The sequence below is a fragment of the Rhea pennata genome, chromosome 25, assembly GCF_028389875.1.
Source record: "Rhea pennata isolate bPtePen1 chromosome 25, bPtePen1.pri, whole genome shotgun sequence".
Classification (NCBI taxonomy): domain Eukaryota; kingdom Metazoa; phylum Chordata; class Aves; order Rheiformes; family Rheidae; genus Rhea; species Rhea pennata.
Genome location: NC_084687.1, coordinates 3,620,483 through 3,645,377, shown reverse-complemented (window position 1 = coordinate 3,645,377; position 24,895 = coordinate 3,620,483). Strand labels below are relative to the sequence as shown.

General features: G+C 62.4%; 2 protein-coding genes across 2 annotated transcripts in view; one reads left to right on the top strand and one right to left on the bottom strand.

Moving 5' to 3' along the window:
- RPS10 (ribosomal protein S10) overlaps window positions 1-24,895 on the bottom strand; it is a 382,514-nt gene that overhangs the window by 260,289 nt on the left and 97,330 nt on the right. The gene's annotated exons all lie outside the window — the stretch shown is intronic.
- SCUBE3 (signal peptide, CUB domain and EGF like domain containing 3) lies at window positions 914-23,363 on the top strand. Its single transcript, XM_062595077.1, has 22 exons — window positions 914-998; window positions 5,822-5,944; window positions 6,223-6,348; window positions 7,197-7,331; window positions 8,291-8,416; window positions 9,263-9,379; window positions 15,500-15,616; window positions 17,092-17,214; window positions 18,176-18,292; window positions 18,949-19,071; window positions 19,552-19,647; window positions 19,783-19,866; window positions 19,947-20,069; window positions 20,165-20,326; window positions 20,474-20,677; window positions 20,771-20,932; window positions 21,115-21,282; window positions 21,375-21,536; window positions 21,784-21,981; window positions 22,497-22,649; window positions 22,880-22,959; window positions 23,140-23,363. Exons 1-22 carry the CDS (start codon window positions 914-916, stop codon window positions 23,287-23,289), a joined length of 2,934 nt encoding a protein of 977 aa, XP_062451061.1. The 3' UTR covers window positions 23,290-23,363.

Here is a 24,895-nt window from a genome sequence, read left to right as displayed (position 1 = left end):
GCGTGAGCCGCTGCCACCGCCGCGGAGGGCACGGGCTGGCTCGGCGCTCGGCTCCCCCGGGAGCCAGGGATGGCCGGGAAGAGCCAACCGAATTAAAAAAAAATAAATAAAGCACGTAACAGAGGGACTTTTTTTCCTTTTTTTTTTTTTTCCTTTTTTTTCTTTCCCTGCTAGTTCCCAGGCGTGCCCGGGCTTTGCTGTGCCTCGGCGGGCTCGCCGGGTCTGGGGGCTGCCGGGGGGCTTTGCATTGATCCGTTGACCGCCGCTGGTGCGCGCCTGACCTCGCTGCTCCCGCCGCAGCAGTCTCCATGGCTACTGGCCCTGCTGCTCCAGCGCAGACTGTAAATTCCTGCAGGCAGAGCCCCAGGCTGGGGGTGCGCGGGGGGGAGCAGCGCCGGAGCCGCCGGAGCCAGCGAGAAAGAAAGGAAGAAAGGAAGAAAGGAAGGAAGGACGAAAGGGCGTTGCTTGGATGGAGCTCTCCTTTCCACTCCCCTTTCGCAGGTCCCCAGCACCAGGGCAAGGCGGCTGCTTCCCCCCCTCCGCTGCCGCTGCCGCGGCTCCCTCGCAGAACTGGAATTGGCTGGGATTATTTAGAAAAAAGAAGAAGAAGGGATCAGAGCAGCCGCCAGAGAGAGGGCGATAGAGTCCGGTTCCTTCCAACTGCCCTGGGTCTCCTTCCCTCACGCTCTGCCTCTTTAGCAGCACCAAGAGCCCCAAACTGAACCCAGAGCAGCTTTTTCCATCATTTCGGTCCCCTTCCCTCCCTCCGCCTCGCAGCCGGCGCGTCGCGAGCCCCCTGCCCGCTCCTGCTTCCCCTTCGCACGCGCAGCCCCCTTGTTTCTTTTAAAGCACGAGAACCCCCCCCCCGCCCCGGTTTTGCCCCCCCCGTTCCTCCCTCCAGACTGCGATTGCAATGGGAGCTTTGCAGATTGCTGGATTTTGCATGCTTCTCTTTCTCCTCCGCTCTGGAAGCACGCTGGCAAATAAAGCCAGCCAAGGTAAGAGAAATCTCCCCGGCTCTAAGGTTTGCTGTTTGATGTGTGCATAGGCAGCCGGACCTCCTCTTTAGATCTGGGATTTTATACGCAGGCTGGAGAAATTAGCAGTAATAACGACAGCTAGTTGAGCAGATTTTAAATGTTGCTCGCAGATATTCTCCCTGCTTCTTTTGATCTTTCTTTCTTTCTTTTTTTTTTTAACTGTTTAATGAGTTGCATTTCTTAACGCTTTTTTTTTTTTTTTTTTTTTTTTTTTTTGTCCAGACTCTTTATCTTAAGGAAAAAGGCAAAGAGGCAGAAAATGAGGGTTTCCGAAAAAAGTCTCACCCATCACAGAAAGGGCAAATGTTGCTGTTTGGAGGGGGCTTGGGGGCTTTTCTGTTTTTCCTGTTTCGCTGTCTCTAAAAAGGGGGTAATGCTACCTATTCTGGTGTGGGCGAGGAGGACAAATTTCTGGAGGTTCGGAGGGAATGTGCGGTGGAGCTGATATCTGTAATGCGGGACGAGGGGGGCTGTATAGTTGCATCTATGTTTGTGTGTTTTACATATGCGTGCTGAACCTCGGCGCTGTGATATTGCTACAGGGGCGTGTGCTATAGCAAAACTTCAGAGAGCTGAACACAGATAAACCCTGCAAAAAATGCCTTATCTGTTTCCATATCTCAAAAAGACAGATATGCCTCATCTTTATCAACTTAAGGTTTTCCTATTTCACCACTCCTGTATTTGGCCAGAGCTTTCCTTCATAAACCTACTCACATAGCTTTATGTATGGGCTATCTATATGTCAGCTTTTTCTACAGCACCTCTATATTTAGCTTGCATTTTTTTCTATATACACATGCATAGGAGTGTGTGCACACGCAAACACACACACACACCTATGTTGGCTGTATCTGAGGTCTCTTTTTTTCCTAGTTCTCCACTATCTACATCGTCTGGCGAGTTTTTTTTTTTTTTTTTTTAACTGCATGTAGGATTTATCAAAACCAGCTTTGGCTCTTGCTGTTGTAGTAGCTGCACGTTTATGCGTGCAGCGAGATTAAATAGAGTGCGAATGAAATGCAGGAGTACGGGACGTAATTAAAGCGCCCGTGCACGCCGCGGGCGCCGTGGTCGGAGCCCTGTCACCTACCCGGTCCGGGGGGGCAGGGGGGGGTTCAAGGCTATTGTCTTATCGGTTTTAAAGTGTTCTTAAAACAATAGGCGGCTTCGCAGGGGGGCGTCTGGGCAAGCCCAAGGGGAGACTTACCCAGGGCAAAGGTTTGGTTAGAGGGAGCCCAGCCCCACGTAAAGCTTACGATTTAGCCTTAGAAAGGAATGCTTAGGTTTTTATCCCTCCCCCCCCCAAATTATCTTTAGTGTACGCATTGCTTTCATTTCTTATCATAATATTTATTTATTAAGGCCCTTTTGGTTTCCAGTTCCATTTAAGCCGGAGCCAGAATTGCATTAAAATAGCAAAGTAAAATTCCATCATGCAGAGACTTGACAGATCCCTTCGGGGAACGAACGAACGGGGTGGAGTGGGGGGTGGAGGGAGGGGAGCCAAATCCTGAGCCGGGCCCCTTCGCACCCTGCCGGCACCGGGCTCCCCGTGCCGCCCCCGGCCCCCCCGGGAGAGGCACCTTCGCCGGCGCTGGCGGGGGCCGCGGGCGGGCTGGACGCCGCCGCCCGCCCGAGTGGCCGCTCCGGCGGCTCCCCGCCGGCTTCGCAGCTGGAAAGGGGCGAAGTTGAAGGCTGGCGCCTGCGGCGCCGCTGGGAGGTCCCGGGATCGCCGCCGGGAGGGATGGAGCGAGCGGGGCTGGGGCTGAGCCTGGCAGTAATGGACCCCCAGCCACGGCGGACTGATAAAAACCGCGTGTTTTTTTTTTTTTTTTTTTTTTTTTCTTTTTTTTTCTTTTTTCCGGGGACTTTCCCCTCGTCTAGCAAGGTCGAGCTCTTTGCAAGCAGCCGGAGCGCGTTTTCCCCAGGGCGTTTGCAAAAGGCAACGGGGCATCGTCCCGTGCCGGACCCCCCCCCCCACCCCACCCGCCCCCCCCCCCCCCCGAGCGCGGGCCGAGAGCTCGGGTGGCCCCTTGGGCCGCCCGTCGTCCCCGAAGCCACCTGCGCGGGCGGCCCCGGGGAGGTGTCGGGGGGTCCCGCGTGGGGCTGCGGGGCGATGCACCTGCGGCGCCGCGCCGTGCCGTGCCGTGCCGCGCCGTGCCGCGCCGGGGGGGGGGGGTCGAGGAGCGCCGGGGCTGGCGGCGGCGATGGCAGCGCCACCGCCTCCCCCTCGGCCGCCCGCTCCGGCAATCACAGTGCGCGACTGTTGTGCCCGGTCCCCTCCGCCCCGCCGAAATATGAAATGTAAAACTGTAAACATTTCAACATGCAGCAGTTCAAAGGCGATCTTTGACTGAGGGCGTCTAACATGCCTGTACTTAGATTAAAAAAGGGGGAGGGGGGCGGGAAGGAGGGAAGAAGCCTTTTTTTGTAGCTGCCAACGGGAGTATAAATATTCAGACACCTCGAGTCTTCCAGCGCGGAGATGTATTGCCGTTCTCCACACGGCGCAGGGCTTTTTCTCCTTGCTTTTTTTTTTGTTTGTTTTGTTCTGTTTTATTTTCCTATAAATTTTCCCTTTGCAGTCATGGCAGAGTCACCCATTGAGGGAGAAAAAAAAAAAAGAAAAGAAAACCAAACGCAGGAATAATCTTAACCTTTTCACTTTGAAAGTTATAAGTCCCCAGAGAGAGGCCTTAGGAGAAGCCGGCGATGGCAAATAAAGTTTGCTCTGTCTCCCAGGGCTGAGCGGAGCCCGGCCGGGGTTTTGGCCGGGCCCTCTCGTCTCCCCGCTCGGAGATGTTGCGATCGTTGCTCCCTAAACAGAAAGCAAAAAAACGTGTTTTTAACCCAAAGCTCAGTCATTTTGATAAGGCAAAACAACAACAGCAGCAGCAAAATCCACACACACCCCCAGCCCGGGAAATGAGTGCGGTTCTTGGCCCAAAGCCCCCAACCCGGCGCGGAAGAGCTGCGGGCCAAGGGGTTTAAACTGATGCACTTCCATTTTTTTTTGCAAAAAATCTTGCAAAAGCACCTTGGGGTGCTGCAAAGCGTGGGGAACCCCTCTCCCCCACCCCACCCTGCGAAACCTGGGGCAGCCCCCAAAGGGGAGCGGGGCTTGCGACGCCGGCGCTGCAGCCAGGCTCGCGATGCCGGTTCTGCACCGGCGTCGGGCCGCGGGGTGAAGCGGCGATCAAGAAACCGTCCGGCACCGTCGGAGGCGCTTATTAATACCCTGGTAAAAAGCGCTACTGAAGTTATAAAGCTTTAATTTGACGGTAAGGCCGAGTGGAAACTCGGCGCGTCTGCCAACAGCTGCGCACACAGCCCCAGACAGAAAGGCTGTTAGCATATGAGCCTATATAAAAATAAAGAATAAAACTAATTTGAAAGAAAAAGCCGACGCTCTCGCACAAGAGGGGAAAAATGACTGCGCTTTTGTTGATTTAGGGGTTTTCAGGCTTTTTTTGCAGCCTTACCTCATCTCCCTCAAATTTGTCTGACCTTCTCCAACCTACGGATAGAAGCATCATTTAAATAAATAAATAAATGAGGAAAGAACCTCAGTCCGGGCTCTAAAAATACACGGGCGGTCGCTTTATTCCCGGCCTCGTGCATCCCGGCGATGAGACCCTCTTGCACCACGAGCCGCTCTGCCGCGTGGTCCCGGGGCTCGGGCCAACCCCGTCGGGCGCCGGCGCTGCGCAGGAGCCCGGCTTCGAGCCCCGAAACCAGGGGACAGGGACATCAGGGGGGACCTTATTTTTTTTTAATATTATTTCGTATTTTTTTCCCCCGGGGCGTCGTGCTGTGCCGCGCCGGCTTGCACGGCGAACGCCTCTTGCATCCGCAGCCACCGCAAACACCTGCAGCCCGGCTGTGCCTCTAGCCGGCCGCGCGTTTCGACCGGAGAAAACTCTCCTGTGGGAAAAAAACAGGGCTGTCCTGAAAGCCAGCTTGCCTTTGCATGGGAAAATGCTGCTTGTGCTGACAAAAATTCAAATTTTTAGTTATTCAGACCCTTTCCCCCCTGCCGAAAGGGCTCAGTTTTGAAGTCATCTCTCTAAGACAGATTTTATTACAATCCCCAATTTCAGCGTGCTGAAATGAGGATTTTTGCCAATATATGAATGGTTCCTAGGGTGTCTGGGTGGGTATTTATTCACCCTTCCCACACACAGGCTTTTTTGCTTTTTTTCCCCTTTTCTGCTCCTGTAACCTTTCCGAATGTCTCCCACTTTGGAAAAATTACAGAGTGGCAAATTTATGATGTTTTCTTTTGTCCTCTCGCTGCTGCGTAACCTTTCCAAAGTTAGAGAAGTTTTGAAGTTGCAGAATGGAAAAAAAATAAAATAAAAAAGCTGGAAAACCCACGCACGCGCGAGGGGGAGAGACACGGCATTGTGTTTTCCGCATTGTGCAGACGTTGTTCCTTGCATTATATTTGAGGACAGAGAAGGAAAAAGAGTGTCGACTAGAACTGCCGAAAGAAAAAAGAAAAACACTAAAAAAAAAAAAAAAAAAAGTGAGATTTCTGGCAAAACGTTGGGAAAATTCCAACTGCATCATGTCCAATGGAAGCGCCGTGCTCGGGAGCTCTTGCAGGAAAGAGCAAAAGCAGGTCCAATCTCAGCGCAAACGGGAATATGTGTACATATAGATACGCATACACGCGGCGTCTGCCCGGGGCGGGCGCCTCGCCCCGCGGCGTGCCCATCGCCCGTGGTTTCGGGGCTCGGCTCCCCCCCCACGGGCTCCTGCTCTCGCCCTCGCAGATGTGGACGAGTGCGTCGAGGGCACCGACAGCTGCCACATCGACGCCATCTGCCAGAACACCCCCAAATCCTACAAGTGCATCTGCAAGTCCGGCTACGCCGGCGACGGCAAGCACTGCAAAGGTAGGGCCGCTCTCCAACGCCCGCGTTTGCAAATCGGAAGCCCGCCCGAGCGCCGCCGCGGCCGGCCCCGCGCGCACGACCTGCCTGCGCTGGGTTTTGAGGGCAGCCGAGCTTTTTTTTTTTTTTTTTCCCCCCCCCCGTCGCCTTGGGCCCGTCGCGCTCGTTTGGGCGAGCCCGCCCGCCTTGCGCCCCACGCGTGCAGCGAGCTCGCGGGGCCTCAGCGAGCCGCCCGCCCCGCTCCCCCCCCCCCCACCCCTTCTGCTCTTGCCTCCCTGCAGACGTGGACGAGTGCGAGCGGGAAGACAACGCCGGCTGCGTCCACGAGTGCGTCAACATCCCCGGCAACTACCGCTGTACCTGCTACGACGGCTTCCGCCTGGCCCACGACGGCCACAACTGCCTGGGTGAGCGCGTCTGCCCCGGGGCCTCGACGGCGCGAGGCTTTTGCTTTAACGCGTTCGCATCGGGGCGTTCGCGTTAATGCACCGGCCCGGCGGCACCCGGCTGCTAAATTCCTCCCCCCCGCCCCGGGTGCAAGCGGGAGAAACCCGGCACGTGCCCCGACGCGCGAGATCGCAGCGACTACGGCGAGGCTGCAAAAGGGCCGGGAAAATAACCCGGCGAGCCACGGCAACGCCGGCGCCCGCCGCCACCGGAGGGGCTTCCCCGCCGCCCCGGGCTCCGTCCCCGGGGCCGGAGCCGCGGCCGGCCGGGCTCCCCGCAGCGCCGGGCGGCTCTCCTTCCTTCCTTCCTTCCTTCCGGGCGATTTTCTCTTTCGTTAGCGGAGGGGTCATTAGTGAGCTCATCGCTGGAGGGGAAGCGGGAGGGAAAAGAAGGGATTACAGGCGCATACGCTTTGCATTAGCCGCCGGCAGCGGGGTCTTTGCAGCCCCCGGGGTGCGGGGCGGCAGGGGGGGCAGATTTACACAGCTGGAAGGCGATCCGGGCGGGCGGCCCGGCCTTCCTCTCCCGCGGGAGGACGAGCCCACGGAGAAGAAAGGGAAGCCAGGCTCGGAGAGCGGCAGACGTAATGTGTTTACAGAGCCGCCGTACGGCGGGGAAGGCTGGGCGAGGAGGAGGAGGAGGCAGCCGGGGCTGCCCGGCGGGGCGAGGAAGGCTCTTCGGAGCGCTCGCTTCCCCCCCCCCCCCCGTTTTTTTTTTTTTTTTTCCGTGTCCTCCGGCCCGTTTCCCCGCGGTGGGCGCCGGGGCAGCCGTGCCCGGGCAGCTGCTCAGCGCCCTGCCCGCTCCGCAGACCTGGATGAGTGCGCCGAGGGCAACGGCGGCTGCCAGCAGACCTGCGTCAACATGATGGGCAGCTACGAGTGCTTCTGCCGGGAGGGTTTCTTCCTCAGCGACAACCAGCACACCTGCATCCAGCGCCCCGAAGGTGGGTGCTTGGCGTCACCCCGCTCCCGGGCGTCCTTCTTTCCCCCCCCCCCCCACCCCGCCGCCAGCCTCGCGCAGGCACCGCCGGACGGGCTCGACGCCTCCCCGGCTCCGGCCCGGCGGGGCGGCCGCACGGAGCGGCGGGTGCACGGCCGGGACGTCCCGCGGGCCCGCGCTTGGAAGCGGCCGCTCGGGAGCTCCATCCCTGCATTGCAAGCCTGGAAAAAGCGGAAAATTAAAGGCGGTTTGGTGTTGAAGCCCCTTCTGCCTTAACCACCGGCTCGGCCCCGGCGGCGGGTCCCGGTGCGCGGGAGCGCGGTGCAGCGGGTGCTGCGCCCGGCGGAGGCGGGGGGAATCGCCGGGAGATGCTCAGGAAAACGGCGCGTGGCTCCTGGGGCACGTGGGGTACTGCTGCGTCGGGGCGCGGGGACGCCAGGATGCTGCCGGGCGCTGAGCTGCAGCAATAGCAAAAAAATACATAAAATAAAAAAAAAAGGGAGGGGGAGAGCGAAAAGCTATCGTTTGGAGGCGAGGCGGCGGGAGCTTGGCCGTTCCCACCGCCGGAGCGTCGCGTGCCGCTGGCTCGGCGTGGCTGGCGGCGCGGCGGCCGGGCCAGCGCGGTTTGGAGGCAGCAGGGTCTAATTACAGAGAGCCGGGGCGGCCGCTGCAATTAGAGCTGCTGGCCATGCCCTGGAGCAGAGCCAGGCGGCTCTGCCCTGCAGGTGACCGGAGGCAGCCCCGTGTCCCCCCACCACCACCACCAAAAAAAGGGTCCAGCCTGGGTTTTTAACCCTTCCCGTGCCGCTGGGCAGGTGCAGCTCCCCTCCGCCTCGGCCGCCGGCGCGTCGAGCCGCTGCGGCCCCGGGGGCTTGCAGCCGGCTCCGGGGCGCCCGTCCCGGCGCGGCGCCTTCTTTCGGCAGCTTTTTTGCAGCTTCGATTCGCCGCTTGCTCTCCCTTTAGAGGGGATGAACTGCATGAACAAGAACCACGGCTGCGCCCACATCTGCCGGGAGACCCCCAAGGGGGGCATCGCCTGCGAGTGCCGCCCGGGCTTCGAGCTCACCAAGAACCAGCGGGACTGCAAACGTAAGGCTCCGCCGCCCCGTCTCTCTCTTGTAGACCCCTCCCGCGCCGCCGCGGGCCGCGTGCCACGGCTCTAGCGCTCGGCGCTGCTCCGCTTTCCCCCAAGTCCCTCGAGCAGGGAGAGCGCGACTGGCGCGAGGGGAGCGCGGGAATCGGCTCCCCGCGGGGAGAAACGGGGCTCCCGGCCAGTCTGATCTCACGCCAGCGACTCGCTGGCACTGCCGAGATTATTAAACGCGCGCTTCTGCATTTATTTGCTCCTTTTTATTTTTGTTTCTTATTTGCTGTCTGCAGCAAGCCTGTAAAATTGCTGATGAAATGGAGTTTTAATCCTACCAGCCTATTTTCCCTCCGAGCTAAATGAAAAGTACACCTTGTCTCCCGGAGGACGCTGGCAGGGCTTTCCGGGAGCACCTGAGTCATTCCAGAGCTCTCGGAAGTCCAACCCTTGCCCTGTAACAGCAATTTGGGGGGCAGCGAAGACGGACGGTTGCGGGACCCGCTTCGCTCGGGCTCCGCCGGCGGCGTTTAGCAGATAGGCGAAGGGAAGATGCAAGAAACCACAGAATAGTTTTCTCCTGCCAAGATCCTGCAGGGAAAGTCGAAGGGCTTTAGAAAATATCCGGGAGGGAGGAGGGATGTTTCACGGGATATAGCTGAGGTTTTCCAAGCCGGCTTTACGCTACTGCTTGGGGCACATCCAACCGGAGCAGGGGCAGTTGGTTGCCACTGGGGGGTGGGACGGGAGCGAGGGGAGGAGGCTCCGTCCTGGCGGAGCCGGCTGGAAGGGCCCCGTCGCGGGCGGGCGCTCGCGGACACGGGTGACTGCCGCGTGCTTCGCCCCCGCAGTGACCTGCAACTACGGGAACGGCGGCTGCCAGCACACCTGCGACGACACGGACCAGGGCCCCAAGTGCGGCTGCCACGTGAAGTTCCTGCTGCACTCGGACGGGGTGACGTGCATAGGTAGGCGCGAGCCGGCGGCCCGGCTACACCCCGCCGGCGGCGGCGGCGGCGGTGGTGGCGGCGGTGGTGGTGGGGGGGGTCCCGGTGCAAGGCGACGATTTGCTGCTCCTCTTGCGCCGTGCTGCGTAGGCAGAGCCGGGGCATTCGCCGTGTGGTTGCTCTTGGCCAAAGCAAGGTCATCTTCAAGCCAGCGTTTCTATCCGTGAGCGGCTCAGGTACCGAAGAGCCAGCGAGATTAGGGGCGGCGTGACGGATGTTGCTTGCACCCAGGCTCGGGGATGCCCGGGAGCCTTTGGGTCCGTGGTCGCAGCGCGTGGGCACGGAGGGCGGCGGCGCTCGGGCGAGCTGCACGCGTGTGTTCGCCTTCATGCAGCGAGAGCCGTCGTGCGCCGGTGGAGGAGCCTCGGCAATGCCGCGGGCAGTAGAAACCGGCACCGTCGCGGCGTTGTCTTCCCTTGTATCTGCTCTCCGGCAGCGTCCGGGGCGGTGCGCCCGTGGGGGCAGCTTTGGACAGAGCAACCTGTTGCAAACTGCAGCTTGGTACCGCGGGGTCTTGATGCAAAAACAATTGTCTTGCAAAAAAAAAAAAAGAGAGAGAGAGAAAAAACCCAGCCCAGCAAGCCAGCCACCCCCAAAATCGTCCTTTTCCTGTGTGTGTTTTCAAATTGTAAAACATCAAACACAGATAGAAGTTTTACTGGTTTCATATGCTTGTGCAGTCTAACAGCTGATTCGATTTAAAAAAATGTTACATTTGGGGAGTGATTAAGTCCACAAATTGCTCTAGACGTTTTAGTTCTTATTGCAAAATAAAAAGGAAAAAGGAATTGAAAGCAACTGAAAGCAACCGAGAGGTTTTGGCTGCTCACGCCCCTGCTGCGCTTGAACAGAAAACGCTCTGCGCTCTCCAAAGACGGTTTCATCCTCTGATGCAAAAGCGGCTGGAAAAGCCGCTCCAAGCCCTCTCGCTGGAGCCGGAGCTGGCTCCGAGGGATGCAGTAAACCAAGTTTCAGCTGCCGCAATCCGGGGGCTCTGGTCCATCGCCGAGGCCGGTGCCTGCTCCCAGGCGCTGCCCCCCAGGAAAGCTTTCCTGCTCTCTAGCTCTGGCTTTTGCTACCTTAACGTCACCGCCGTAGCCCGGCCTCCGTTCGCGCTCTGTAATTAATCCCATTCCCCGCTTGCTGTTTGCAGATGCTTGCGGCCCCTTCTCTCCTCCGTCCTTCGGCTTGCAGCGAGCCAAGCTGGGATTGCTTCTGCTCCCTCTGCTCCGTCGGCCCCCCCGCGCCCGTTGCGCCCTTTTCCGCCCGGCCCCTCCGGAGCCACGTGTGTCCTTGCGGGCGGACGTGGCTCGGAGCCCTCGGCGGGGGCTTCTTGCAGCTGGCTCCTGCCTTGGGGCCAGCGGGAGCCCCCCGCGCGCGCTTGCGGGGGGGGGGCACGTGCACCGTCTGACCTGCGGCCTCGCTGCTCGTCCCGGCCCGTGCAATCGGTGCTTGCGCCGGGGGAGCCGGGAAAAGGGGGGGGGGTCCGGCACCGAAGCACCTCAGCTACTCACCCGCCGGTGGCGGGAGTCAGCCCTGGGGCTCACGGCGCCCGGGCGAGGGACCCACAAGCGGGGGGGGGGGGATGCGGGAAAGGGGTCCGGTCTCCGGAGGGTCGCGGCGCTCAGGCCCTCGGGGAGTGCAAAGGGGAGACTGCTGTTTTCGTGTTGCGGAGCGCGGTCTGCCAAACCCCCCCGTCACCGCCACCGCCGCCCCTTGCGTCCCGACCTGGTGCCTGGCATTGCCCGCCGGAGCCGGCTTTTTGCTCACCCACGTTCCTGGGATGGGGGGGAAGGGATGGAAAATACATCGACGGAGCATGTTAGGAGCAACGGCAGCTCCGCATCCCCCGGGGAGCTGCTCGTTCCCGCCGGCCCCGGGGCTCCGTGCTCGGGGTCCGGTTGCTTCGTGCCCTTTCCCGTCCCGCGGCGCCGGCCGGGGGGCTCCGAGCGCGGGGGGAACAGTGAGGGATTGTGCCGGCGGCCGGGCGGCCGCGCTCGCCCGCCCCGCGGGGATGCCCGGCCGGCAGATTTACAGCCGAGCGGGACGCCAAGGTACCTGCTCGGATATTTATAACCACCTTTTTTTTCCTCTCTCTCCCCCCCAATTTTTTTTTTTCCGGTTTTACGGCCGGGGCTCAGCCTGCCCCGCTGCCCAGCTCGCTCCGCCGCCCCGTCGCCCCGTCTCCATTTCCTCCGAAACGTTTCATCGTTTCGAGGGGAGATAAAGTTTTCCAGCCGGGGTGAGGGTGAGGGGCGGGGGGCGACGACGACGCAAACTCCCGCTGTCCCCCGGCCCGCGGGCTTTGAAACTGTACGCGGCGCGTTTGATGGGCTGCTGGGGCCGGCCCCGGTCCCCTTGGATCGCGCCGCGCGGCAGGAAGCGCCCTCAGCCCCTCCGAGCGGCAGTTTCATTAGGCCGCAGCCGGGGTTTTTCATTTTTCCGCTTTTTATTGCTGCTTTTAAAAAGGCGGATAATGGATAACATGCCTCCGAGCAAAGCGGGGCCAGCCCTAATGGCTCCCGACATGTCTGCAGCAGCGAGGAGGAGGGGGAGCAGCGAGGGGAGGCCAATGACCTTATGTATTTATATTTATGCTCTAAAAGCAGCCTTTTTTAAAGGAAAAAAAAAAAAAAAAAAGGCAGCGATCTGCAAGGGCGGCCGGGTTGCACGGGGAGCCGAGCCGGCTCCGCGCCGGCCCCGCGGCGCCGAGCTTTCCCGCGGGATGCGCGCGCCGGGCTCCGTCGGCGGACAGCGGGAGCGAGCCCGGCGCTCACGGCCGGCAAGAAACCTTGCGGCTGCCGGCCCGCGGCCCCCTCCGGCCCGGCGTTCCCGCGGCCCCTCGGCGCAAACCGGCCGCGCGTCCCTCGGATTTACGCCCGCTGCGTTCGGCTCAGCTGGATCAGCGGATTCCGCGGCCGGCCCCGTGCTAACGCCCTTTGCCAGGCGCTTTTTCGGCTCGGCGGGAGGGGAGAGGGCTCGGCGGGGGGGACCCCGGGGCGCAGCCCGGGCTTTTTCGGACGGGGCGGCCGAGGAGCTCGCTGGCGCCGAGCCCCAGCTCGCCCGGGCGGCGGGGGGGAGACGCCCGGGACTGTTTCCACCCGACGTGAGCAGCGGAGGAGGCAAAACCCACTGATTGGGGGCGCCGAGCGAGCTCCTCGCCGGCCACCCTTTCTAAAATCACGTTTTTTATAATGTCAAACAGGGGAGAGACACTTCCAGCAACACGTTATCCTTGAGACGTTTTCTAATGGTAAATATTTTTGTTCTATCTCTTTGGAGGGGGCCTAACCCGCAGGCGGTCTCTCGTCCCGAGGCGAGCATGGGGGGGCCGAGCGGGCCACTAACCGCATGCCTCGCTTTGCACGCGCCGGGCGCTGCCGCTCGCCGCCGCCGCCGCCGCTCCGAGCCCCCCTGCCCGGAGCGCGCTGCTCCCGGGAGCCGCCGCCGCTGCCGGGCTTGGCAGCCGGCGCGGGGCTGGGGGCGTCCCGGCGTGGGGCGCAGCACCCACGTTGCTAACCGCGCTAGCGGGGCGGCCGGCTTGGAGGTTAAAAATGAGCGTTTCTCGGGACTGGCACCTTTGGCGCTTCGCGGAGGATTTCCCTGCTGCTGCAGCCGCGGGACTCGGAGCCCTGCGCCACGGTAGGTAACTGCTGCGCTCCGTCGACGAGGAAGCTGAAGCGGTTTGGAGGTGCAGCGACTTGCCCCCGTTTGGGAAGCTTGGTTTTGGACGTGCTGGGTACACGCGAACAGGCAGCGTGTCCGGGGACTGCTCAGCACCGCTGGAAAACCAGGCCCGGCCCCGCCGGCTCCGGGAGCGCTGCGAGCGCGCGGCGCCGGTGCCCCGGGGTTTTCGGTTGTCCGCAGGGATTTGCAGGCCGTTTGCAGGGCGCGTTGCGATCCGGAGGCGGCGGTTAGCAGGCCGATTGCTCCTCGGGGAGCGGAGGCTCGGCAGCGCCGTGCCCAGGCAGCGCCCAGCCGCGGTGCTCCCGCCGGGGCGCCCCGGGACGAGCTGGTTTGCACCCAGCTAACCTGCCTTTAACCGCGCGGTTAGTCCCGTGGGCGCTGAAGTGGCTCCGTGGGTGCCGGTGCTCCGAGGTGGAGACGCAGCCGGAGCAGATGCAGGCAGGGCGCCGCGGGGATGGGGGCGATTCCCGCTTCGCAAACGGGGGAGGCGGGTTGCTCCGGCGGCTCGTCGCCCCCTCCGAGGCGCCTCCTGCGCGGCGGCGGCGGCGGGACGCGGGCTTGCTTTCAACCTTAGCCGAAATCCCTGAAGGTGCAAAGGGCGTTCGGAGGGGGGGAGAAGGGCGGCCCAGCGCCGGGGGACGCTGCGAGTGCGGGAAATCACTGCAGCTCAGCGGAGCCGGAGGGCCCCGCTCCGCGAGCCCTTTCTCCCAGGTGCAGCCGCGCCGGCTGCTGGGGCTGGGTAACGAGGAAAGCAGCGTTTGCTCGCAGCGCCTCGTTTCATCTCGGCGGCAACCCTATTAAATTAATCCTCGATCGGCTCATTCTGCCTGAGCCGCCAGAACAAAAGCTGGAATTAAATCATTACTTAGGCTGCAATAAAGTTTTCCGGCCCCGGCTTGGTGCGGCGTCGCCCGAGCTCCTCGCCCCGGCGCGGCGCTTGGCCGCGTTGCAGCGCGAGGACCCGGCCCGGTTGCGTATCTGCAGAAATCTGCCCCTCGGTGTTACATTTTGTAATTGTGCTGGCTATTAATTGCAGAAAAACGGGCCCCTTTGTTCCCTTATTATGGGACATCGTAAAAATAGCAGCAGCGAGACGAGCACAGAACGATCCCAGCTCCGTCGCCCTGCAGCAAATGGTTGGAGGCTGCAGTCATTTGTGCCCCATGTGGCTCCTGCAAAGAGCAAGAGAACCTGGGATTTGCTCTTTCCAAGGAATTTCTTCAAGGCATTTCCATGTTGGGTTCCTTGAAGCCCAAGCGGCTCGTTCAGCTAAGCAAGCGGTCTTCTGAAAAGGATTATTTTATTACCCTTTGGGAACAACTTAATGCACTTCAAGCCATTGTTCCAGCGGTTAGGACCAAAATTGCGGATTGATCTCACAGGGAAGCTGTCAAGCTGAAAATGCTTCATTTGCATTAGTGTCCCTTTTCTACCAGCTACAGCTGAGTTTGATAATGCTGAAATAATTAACTTTTTTTTATTATTTTTAATTGGATTTTTTTCCCACTGATGCTGCCTGTGTGTGTGTGTGCGTGCGTGCGTGTCTGCGTCCTCACTTTACAAAGCGGCTCCCAAATTAGGCAGCGAAGCGGGACCGCCGGCCGCGCGCCAAGCCGGTGGGTGACGCGAGGTGGCGGCGGCGGCGAAGGGGCCGATTCGAGGGTCCCCCGCGGGAACGCCGGGCTGCCCCGCGGGGTCTGAGCCCCCTCTTGCAGCCTGGGTATTTAGGGGCAAATGGCTTTTTTCGTCTCTCTCCCCCCGCCCCTGGTGGCATTACTCGCGGAGCATTTGGAAATTCAGCCTCCTGCGGGGCTCCTTTCGTGCCCCCTTCCCATGGGGGCAGCATCGCCCGCAGCTCCCGCCCGGCTCTGCTCTCCCCCTGCCTTATGGCCCGACGCGGGGCTTTTCCCGGTCTGCCCGGCTTTGGCCAAGGATGCTCGCGGGGTGTTAAACAGCGGCTAGTTTGCAAGCGGGAAGGTTATGCCGGGCTTGCGCCGGGGATCCGGGCACTTTTCCCTGACTTAGCGCCGTCTGAAACCCGGCACAAATCGCACGCACCGTTACTTTGCCTCCCAGACCTATGGCGAGCGGCACCCGAGCCCGTGGCAGAGCGCTGGGGAAGGCAGCGGGTATTTTCTGTGCCGCCAGAGAAGGCGAAAGCTGCTCCGGCGTTGCAAAGCTTTAACACGCGGCCGCGCTTAGACGCGGTCCTGCCTTCCCGATGCGTCAGGCTGGGTCGCCGCCACCGTGCTGCAGTTTAACCCGCCGAGTCTTGCTCTGCGCAGCGCAGTGTTGAGGAGCAAAGGCAGCGCTCGCCTGCAAGGCGCCGGCGGGCTCGGCGGCGGGGAGCCCCGAGTCGCTCACCGCCGCCGCTCTCTTCCCCTCTCCGCACAGAGACGTGCGCCGTGAACAACGGGGGCTGCGACAGCAAGTGCCACGACGCGGCCACGGGCGTGCACTGCAGCTGCCCCATGGGCTTCATGCTCCAGCCCGACCGCAAGACGTGCAAAGGTAAGCGGGCGGCGCGCGAGGGCCGGGTCTCGGCGCTGCGCTCCCCCGCCGGTCCGCAGCCGCCGTCGCGGGCTCGACCTGGAGCCGCCGGGGTTTCGCTCTCCGCCAGCTCGGGGGCAACGCTGGGATTTGAGGCCATGCGCCTCGCGAGAGGAGCCGGCGGCTGGGGCATTCCCGTGGGGAAATTCCCTGCATCGGGCAGACCGTGGCTCGAAGGGAGAAGGGGCTTGGGGCTTCATCCGGGCTGCAGCTGGGCTCGGCGCTGGCGCGGCTGCGCGTCTCCGCGGCGCAGCCCGTCCGCGTGCAAACGCAAGGGTGAAACCTTGCAGAGGCGCCGGTGCCTTGGGGACGCCGGGGCTCCGAGGGGACGCCGGGGCTCCGAGGGGACGCCCCCGCGCCGGCCGGCCCCCCGGGGCCGCGGGGCGGGAGGCCAGACCCCGGGGGCGGCCGGCGCCTGCGTTTCGTCTTTTGGCAGCTTGGGGAACTTGACCCCGGTTGAAAGGCAAGCCCCGGCCCGCTGAAAGCTGTCTACCTGCCTGACTGATTCCAGAGCCCCTCTGCCCCCTTATAATTTTTTTCCGAGCACGCCGCCCCCTCTGCTTCAGGCGTTTCCAGGAAAGCGCAATAACCCTGAGCCATATCCCCTGTGTCTGGGGTTTTATTACAATTGCGAGTTGTTTTACAGCTAGTGCCCTCGCAATAATAAAACGAAAGCCCCGGCCCCAGAGAGCCCCAGCTGTGGCCCCGGCACGGGGGACGGGGGCAGCTCGGGAAAACGGCTGCCTCTTCCTGGGCTCCTTCCTTGCACAGGTCATTTCCGAGCAGTCAACTTTCCCATTAGTAGGAAAAAAATAATAGTCAGAAAGCTCAGCCAGCTTCTTTCCAGGTTCTCAGGGCTCTTTGCAATTATTGGGGCATCGTTGTTTTAGCTGTGTTTACAGCAAGAAAAAAATGGCAGGCAAAGAGGTGAGGCTGGAAAAGTATTTATTCCCTACAGCTGCTGCTGTTGAAGGAGGTGGTTTCCCCTCCCGGCTTATTCCTTTTCTCCGAGCACTCCTGGTCCCCCAGGGCCTGGTAGCAGCCCTCACCCAGACGTGTGATTCTGCAAAAATCCCCTATCTGATACGCTGCTCCCGGCAGGGCCGTGGAGCTCTTTGCAGACACGCAGCCCTCCTCCGCTCCCTCGGAGGCGGCACGCGGTCACGCGATCGCGCTGGGGAGAGGCTGGGACCCGCGGGAACGGAGCGGACCCGGGAGCCCCGGCGTTCCCCACGCCCCGGGGCCGGCCGCTGCCGCGCATCCGTCCCCGTTCCTGCCGGCGTCCGTGATCTGGGTTCAGGGTCCGGGCGGTTTCCTCCGTTTCCCGGCTGGTGGTGGAGACCTGCTCTGGAGGGACACCTCGGACCCCCCCCCCCACCCCCGGCTTGCGCCCCACGTCCCTGCGGGCGCCTCACGGGGGTCTCGCGGCCCCGCAGACATCGACGAGTGCCGGCTCAACAACGGCGGCTGCGACCACATCTGCAGGAACACGGTGGGCAGCTTCGAGTGCGGCTGCAAGAAGGGCTATAAATTGCTCATCAACGAGAGGAACTGCCAAGGTAACGGGGCGGCGGGACCCATCGCCTGCTCCCTCTTCCAGACCGCCTGTTTTTCAGACCTCCCCGGTTGTCCCTTTTCCAGGCGGAGGAATGCTAGGCTGCTTAGTCACTGCTTTTTGCTTTTTTTTGGGGGGGGGGGGAAGGCTTCTCGGCGTAGCATATCCTTTTGGGGATTAGTGCTGGATTTGGGTCCTGGTCTGGGGCTTATCGCTTTGATCTGCATAGCTGGGCTGCAGTCCCAGCCCTGCTCCCAGTCGCTGGGGGATTGCTGGGATCTTCTCGTGGCAGCGTTAAGCCATCAGTTATCTGGATGCCGGCGTTGCCAGGTGGGACCCAGGTGGGTCCTCAGCCCCTCGAATTACCCCCCTCGCGGCTTGGCACCCCCGTTGGCGCTGGCTTTTCCAAAAGTGCTCCAAAGTGCTCTGCTTTCCGGCACAGGGGTTTGGCTAGAGCAAAAAGCAGCAGCATGACTCTAGCTCCATGGGAAAGCACCTCCACCCAGGCACCAGCAGTTTCCTTATCCCAGTTTTCCTGGGATCGGCGATGGGAAGAGCAGCAGGACGTGTCCTGCCTTGTCTCTGCCCTTCCCGGAAAGCTTCCCGTCGCCAGCTGCCCTGCGGCGTGCTCCAGGGTGTTTCCTCTGCGGGCCAACGAGGGTTTTGTGGTTTTTCCAAGGGTTTCATCCTCTCGGCTCTCTTCGTCCTTTCCGGCCGCGCAGCTGAGAGCCGTCGGAGGGCAGGGAAGGGAGGAGGAACACGTGGCCTGCCCGGAGAGCGAGCCAGGACGCCTGGGCCCTCTGCTCGCCTGCGCCGTGCCCTTTCCGACTTTCTCCCCATCTCCTGACATCCGGGCGGAGGGGGACGCGGGCGCAGCGGGTGGCAGCGGCGCGGGGCGCAGCGTGGGGTCCCCGGGGCCGCCTCGTCGCCACCCCGCGCCGAGCCGGCCCTCTCTTCCCCCGCAGACATCGACGAGTGCTCCTTCGAGCGGACCTGCGACCACCTCTGCATCAACGCGCCCGGCAGCTTCCAGTGCCTCTGCAACACGGGCTACACGCTGTACGGGCTCACCCACTGCGGAGGTAGGGCCGCGCCGGCGCCGGCGGGCGCCCGCTGCCGCGGGGGGGTCTCACGCGGCCCCGCCGCCTCTGCCTGCACGGATGCTCCGAGCCCCGCTCGGGGTTGTCGCCGGGGCCCGAGCGCCACCGGCACCGCTCCCCCGGAGGGCCGGGAGGGAGGGTCGGCTCGCGGCGCCCGCCGGCCGCGGCGCCGGGGCCGGGCGGGGAGAGCGCGCGGAGGAGCCGGACGCCGGCGTCTGCGACTTCAAACGCAGCAGCGGCGGCGGGAACCGTTTGCAACTCGTCTGCGGGGGCGGGGAGAGCAGGAGAAATCCCCGGTGTTTTTGGCAGGGAGCTGGGCCGGGGCGGGAAGGGGAACATCAAAAGGGTTTCAGTGACGTTTCCCAAGGCACTGAGCTCCCCCGGGGCAGCGGGCGGGCGGATGCGACGCGCCCGGGGTTGCTGGCTCTGCCGACGCACCCCGACCCCGGGGGGCAGCCGGGCAGGGCCGGTCCCTCGCCGCCGCCCCGCTCTGCCTTCGCTTCGTCCCTCCGTAATTGCGCACCCGAGGCGCCGCGGCGAGCCGGGGCCGCGTTGGCCCCCCCCCCCCCAAAACCCCACCGCCCCCGTGGCGCGGCGCCGCTCTCCCGTCTCCTCCCGCCTCGCTCCCCTCCCCGCAGACGTCGACGAGTGCAGCGTCAACCGCGGCGGCTGCAAATTCGGCTGCGTCAACACGCCCGGCAGCTACCAGTGCACCTGCCCCGCCGGCTGCAAGCTGCACTGGAACAAGAAGGACTGCATAGGTATGTCGGGGCCGGGCGGGCGCCGCCGGCCATGCCCGGGCACCGCCCGGCCGCCCCCCAGCCGTGCCCGCCGCCCCGTCGCCGCTCGGGTCCCGCTGGCCGGGGAAGCGGATGCAAAGTGGAGCCGGGGGGGGTGGGGTGGGGGAGGCGGTTCGGGCCGTCGCAGACCCTCGGGGGCTTTGTGCCCGGGGATCCCCCTGATCCCCGCGCGTCCCGCGGCCAAACCCCGCCGCATCGCGGCGGTCGCCTCTCCGAGGGAGGCAGCCGGGGAGGGAGGGGGATGGTGGTGGTGGTGGTGGTGGGGGGGAGCCGGCGCCCCGTGTTTGCAGCCTCTTGGCCGCCGCAGTCCTGGCGCGGGGTGGTGGGGGGGGGGGGTGGGCACCCGCGGGGAGGGAGCGGGGTGCGGGGGGGGGGTCCGGCGGTGCTGCTCGCGGCTCCCGGCCGGTGCCCGTCCCTCAGAGCTCGCCGCCCGCCCGCCAGGTTGGGCGCCGCCGCGGGCCACCCTGGCTTGCAACAAGGCGGGCAAGAAGGAGAGCTGCGCCCTCACCTGCGCCTCCGCGGCCCGCTTCCTGCCAGGTAGGGGCCCAGCGCCGGCACGGCCGGGCCGCCGGCACGGCCGCCGCGGCGCCCCACGGCCGGGGGCCACGCTCGGCTCAGACCCCCCCCCCCCTCCGCTTTGCCCCCCACCCCGTCCGTCCGTCCCTCCTGCAGAGTCGGAGAGCAGCTACACGGTGAGCTGCGGCACGCCGGTCGCCCGCCCCGCCGGAGCCGGCAACGGCAGCCAGCACTGCGCCGGTAAGTGGGCCGCGGCGGACGGGCCGGCGGCGCCGGGCTGCGCCGCGCTCAGCCGCCCGCCCGCCCGCTTCTCCGCTCAGAGACCGCCGCCGCCGTCAAGCAGAAGGCTTCCTTCAAGATCAAGGACGCCAAGTGCCACCTGCACCCGCGGGCCAAGGCGAAGCAGGACGAGGCCGGCAAGGCGGCGGCGCCGCTGCTGCCAGGTGAGGGCCGGCGAGGCGGCGGCGGCGGTGGCGGCAGGGCCGGGCCGGCGGCGGGGGCCCCGGGTGCTCAGCGCCGTCTCGCCGTGGGCGCGCAGGCGGCGCGGCGCCTTGCTCCGACTGCCAGGTCGCCTTCGTCAACCTCAAGTGCGACTCGTCCAAGAAGGGCAAGGGCCGCCGGGCGCGCAACTCCGCCGGCAAGGAGGTGACGCGCATCACGCTGGAGTTCGAGGCGGAGATCAAGCCGGAGGAGATCACAGGTGGGCACGGGGACGGGGACTGCGCTCGTCCCCGCCGGGCTCGGCTGGGTCGTCGATCGGGGCCGGGGGGGGCCGGTTGCGAGGCTGCTCCCCGGCGCCCTCCCGCCCGTTAACGCCACGGGCCCCGTTTCCCTCCCGCGCCGGCAGCCGGCTGCAACCTCAACTGCCTGCGGCAGAAGGTGGAGAAGAAGCTCAAGGGGGCCATCAAGGCCCTGAAGAAGTCGATCAACCAGGAGCGCTTCCTGCTGCGCTTCGCCGGCATGGAGTACGAGGTGGCGAGGAAGCTGAGCGCGGCGCCCGAGCGGCAGGAGAGCTGCGGGCCGGGCCAGCAGCGGCTGGGCCCCAAGTGTGGTAAGGCAGCGCGGCGCGCGGGGGGCACGGGCCGCCGGCGTCCATCTGTCCGTCCGTCCGTCCGCCCGCCCGACGTCGCCGCCTCTCTCTCAGTTAGCTGCTCGCAGGGAACGTATTACCACGGCCAGACGGAGCAGTGCGTCCCCTGCCCGCCCGGCACCTACCAGGAGAAGGAAGGGCAGCTCTCGTGCGACCTGTGTCCCCGGAGCGACGCGTTCGGCCCGGCGGGAGCCGCCAACGTCACGGGCTGCACGGGTACCGGGGCGACGAGGGGCCGGGGAGGCGGGCGCGGGAGGGAGGGACGCTGAGGTCCGTGCCGCCTGGAAGGGCTCGGGTCACGTCGAGCCGACGCTCCCGAGGATGGAGGGCGGAGGAGCCGGGCGCGGGGACGCCCGGCCGGCGACTGAGCAAGGCGCCTCCGCGCTCGCCGCCCGCAGGTCAGTGTCCCCCCGGCCAGCACTCCGCCGACGGCTTCAAGCCCTGCCAGCCGTGTCCCCGCGGCTCCTACCAGCCCGAGGTGGGCCGGGCGCTGTGCTTCCCCTGCGGCGGGGGGCTGACCACGAAGCACGAGGGAGCCCTCTCCTTTCAGGACTGCGACGCCAAAGGTAGGTGCCTGCGAGGCCACCGCGGGAGAGCCCAGCCCGCCCGCCGCTCGCCCGGCGGCTCACGGCGCCGCTCGCGCTCCGCTCCCCCGCAGTGCAGTGCTCGCCCGGGCACTACTACAACACGAGCGTCCACCGCTGCATCCGCTGCGCCCTGGGCACCTACCAGCCCGACTTCCGCCAAAACTACTGCATCGCCTGCCCCGGCAACACCACCACCGACTTCGACGGCTCCACCTCCGTGTCCCAGTGCAAAAGTACGCGGGCTGGGACGGGGGGGTGTGAGTGTCCCAGAACACCTGGGGACTTGCCTCGAAAAATATTCCAAAATGCCTTAAAATAGCATTTCGGGTCACTTCTCTGCTTGGGTGCTTGCAGCAGGCATCAAGCAGTGCTGAAAGAGCAGCTCCAAGCTGCTCCCGCTCTGCCCAGTGAACCCCTGCCTGCCCAGTGCCCATGTCACCGGTTCTAGTTGGACCAGTTGTGACCTCTGCTGCTTTGCAGACCGCCAGTGTGGAGGGGAGCTGGGCGAATACACGGGCTACATCGAGTCCCCCAACTACCCGGGAAATTATCCCGCTAACGTTGAATGCACCTGGAACATCAACCCGCCGCCCAAGCGCAAGATCCTCATCGTGGTGCCGGAGATCTTCCTGCCGTCCGAGGACGAGTGTGGGGACGTCTTGGTCATGCGGAAAAACTGTAGGTAACCGAGCGCTTCAGGGTGCTCACGGGAGAAGCCAGGGGAGGAAAAAGCTGTGGCTCTGTAGGGCAGAGCTGCTCTATGCGAAGGGAAAAACCCATGTCCCTGGGTGCTCTGTGCGTATTGATATGAAATGGGCTTGCGGGGAGGGGACCAGCATTGGTGCACTTGTGTTTGGGTCAGCATCACCCTCCCTCTGCGGTGCCCAACAGACCTGGAGGGATATGTGAGCTGGGTTGCATTCATGCTGCTGTGCTCTCAGGGTCTCAGGACTCCTTGTTTGGGCTAAAAAGCCCAGTTCTGAGCAATGGAGCAACAGAGGAATCATAAAGTCCCCGGTATCTATGAGAGACAGGAGAGTTGGCCTCTCTGAACATCAGACTGTCTAGGTTCCTGGTTTTCCTCCTGTGTCCCTTGCTCTAAACATTTAACACAGTAAGAGGCAGAGACAGCCAGGAGTCTCCTCCATTGCTGACTCCTGGCATCACGGGGTCCCTTGCGGTTGCCCTTGCAGCCTCCCCCTCCTCCATCACCACCTATGAGACATGCCAGACATACGAGAGGCCCATCGCCTTCACGGCCCGCTCACGGAAACTGTGGATCAACTTCAAAACCAGTGAGGCCAACAGTGCCCGGGGCTTCCAGATCCCCTACGTCACCTACGATGGTGAGTGCGGCCTTGCGGGGTGCCCACGCTGGAGCATCTGGTGGGGCTCAGGAGAAGGCAATCCAAGCGTGGCATTGCCTCCTCACCTGCCTTGGTACCCAGGTTATGCTAGTTCACATCTCTGGGTATGAGGGAACGTACGGCCACCCACAAGGTGCCGGGCTCAATGTCCAGGAAGGTGGCCTCAGGGATGACAGCTCATGCCCTAACTTGGTTTCTCATCGTCGCAGAGGACTATGAACAGCTGGTGGAGGACATTGTCCGGGATGGCAGGCTATATGCCTCTGAGAACCACCAGGAAATACTCAAGGTGAGAGTGTCCCCATGTGGCCCCGGGCTTCCCTGACCCAGGAGCGGTGATGCTTGGGTCTTTACACACCCCACACTCTTCCCACGCTTGCTTGAGTCAGTTGACTCAGTCCATCTGAGTGTCTGTAGGGCGAGCTGCTGCTCAGCAGGTGGGCATCCCTCTCACTTTGGTTCCCTTTAGGACAAGAAGCTCATCAAAGCTTTCTTTGACGTGCTGGCGCACCCCCAGAACTACTTCAAGTACACGGAGAAACACAAGGAGATGCTGCCGCGCTCTTTCATCAAACTCCTCCGCTCCAAAGTCTCCAGCTTCCTCAGGCCTTACAAATAGCCCTCTGCACCCCACCACCTCTTGGGCCACCCTACAGCCAAGGAAACTTTCTTCTCCTTTCCTTCTTATTTCATTTTTTTTCTCCTTCCTCCTACTCGGCTTTGGAAACCAACAGGATCGCCAGGTCTAGCTACGTAGATGCCTTGACATGATTTCTCCTTCGCTCTCTCCAGACCTGCCTTGGCAAGGCCATGTCTCCTCTATGGCTGGAGAAATGCTGGCCTGAGCTTCCAGTGCAGGAACAACCATCACCCCGGGGAAACCCGTCCTCTCTTTCGAAGCAGCTTCTTCATTTTAGAAAACTGAAGTGCAGCCGCTTGCGCTGAGTGCCAGCCTGGCCCTTTCATTGGCCTTTTATTATCCTTCATTTCCTTTATGTGTCCACACCACATCTGTCTCCGTTCCTAGATGCCATAAGCATGTCCACAACCACCCGCCCCCATGGGACATGGCCGGGGCTCGTTTTTCTTCCTGCAAATGGGGCTGGCAGTGGCTGCAGCCAGACCGAGCTGTTTCTCAGAGGCGTGCGAGGGAAGTCCTGACAGCAGAAGGTAACAGCGTATTTTTCGTAGCACATGAGTCTCAAACATCAACACAGCTTTGCAGAGGAGGTCGGGCAAATAAAATACGTACTTTATTAAAAAAAAGAAGAAAACAACGACAAAGAATATTAAAAAAGAGATAAAGGACAGAATGCACAACAACAACTAGCAACCAAGTGGTGGTTGCAGTGGTGGCTCTGGTGGCTGGGCAGCCATCCCTCCGGAGAGCTGGGTTGGCGCTCTGCGTTTTGAGGAAAGCACAGCCAAGCCACGTTCTCGGAGCACAATGTCTGGCTACGCGAGAGAAAAAAACAGAATGAACATGAAAGACTTTTAGCCAGGTTCATTTTTGTCCCCACACAAACACTTGTGCCAAGAAACCAGACTTTCTTACAAGCTCTGCCAAAGAGTAACTCGTTGACAGGAAAGCAAGCTTTGTGAAGAGCAGGAGTAAATGTTTGTGCACTAGGATATTCTCCTTTCTACCTTTTTCATATGTATTAAGTGCAATCATTTGAGTCTTCTTTATATTATTTAGAGGGAAGTTTTTTCTACTAGAAACTACAATATTTATACCTGCCTGAGAAACGAGAATGTGTGTTTGTAACAAACGAAAAAAACAAAAAAACAAAAAAACAACCAAACAAACCAAACCCAGTTCTGGATTGACGGTGACCAACATGATGGTGTTTTCAGACCTTGGAATCTTTTTTTCCCATATCTGTTCCTGGTGAGACATCCTGTAAGTCGAAGAGGCAGAGGAACCTGCATCTCCCCATCTTGAAGAAGGAGGGGTTGGTTGCTCTGTGCAATGGTTTGAGATTTTGCGGTGGTTTGAAGGTGTCTTGGTCTAGCCGTGGAGGATCCCATATGCTCTGGCTGTGCTAGGTTCCCCCCGGGGCTGATCCTTCTCCGCTGTCGCAGGCTGATGGGGAAAGGCCGAGTCACAAAGTCGAGCGGGCTCAGCTGCGGGCCGCGCTGGTGCTGCTCTCGGCCGCGTGGTTTTGTGCCAATCCTCCTTGGTGGCCCCGCGGCCAGCGAGCAGGCGCGAGCGGGGTCATTTG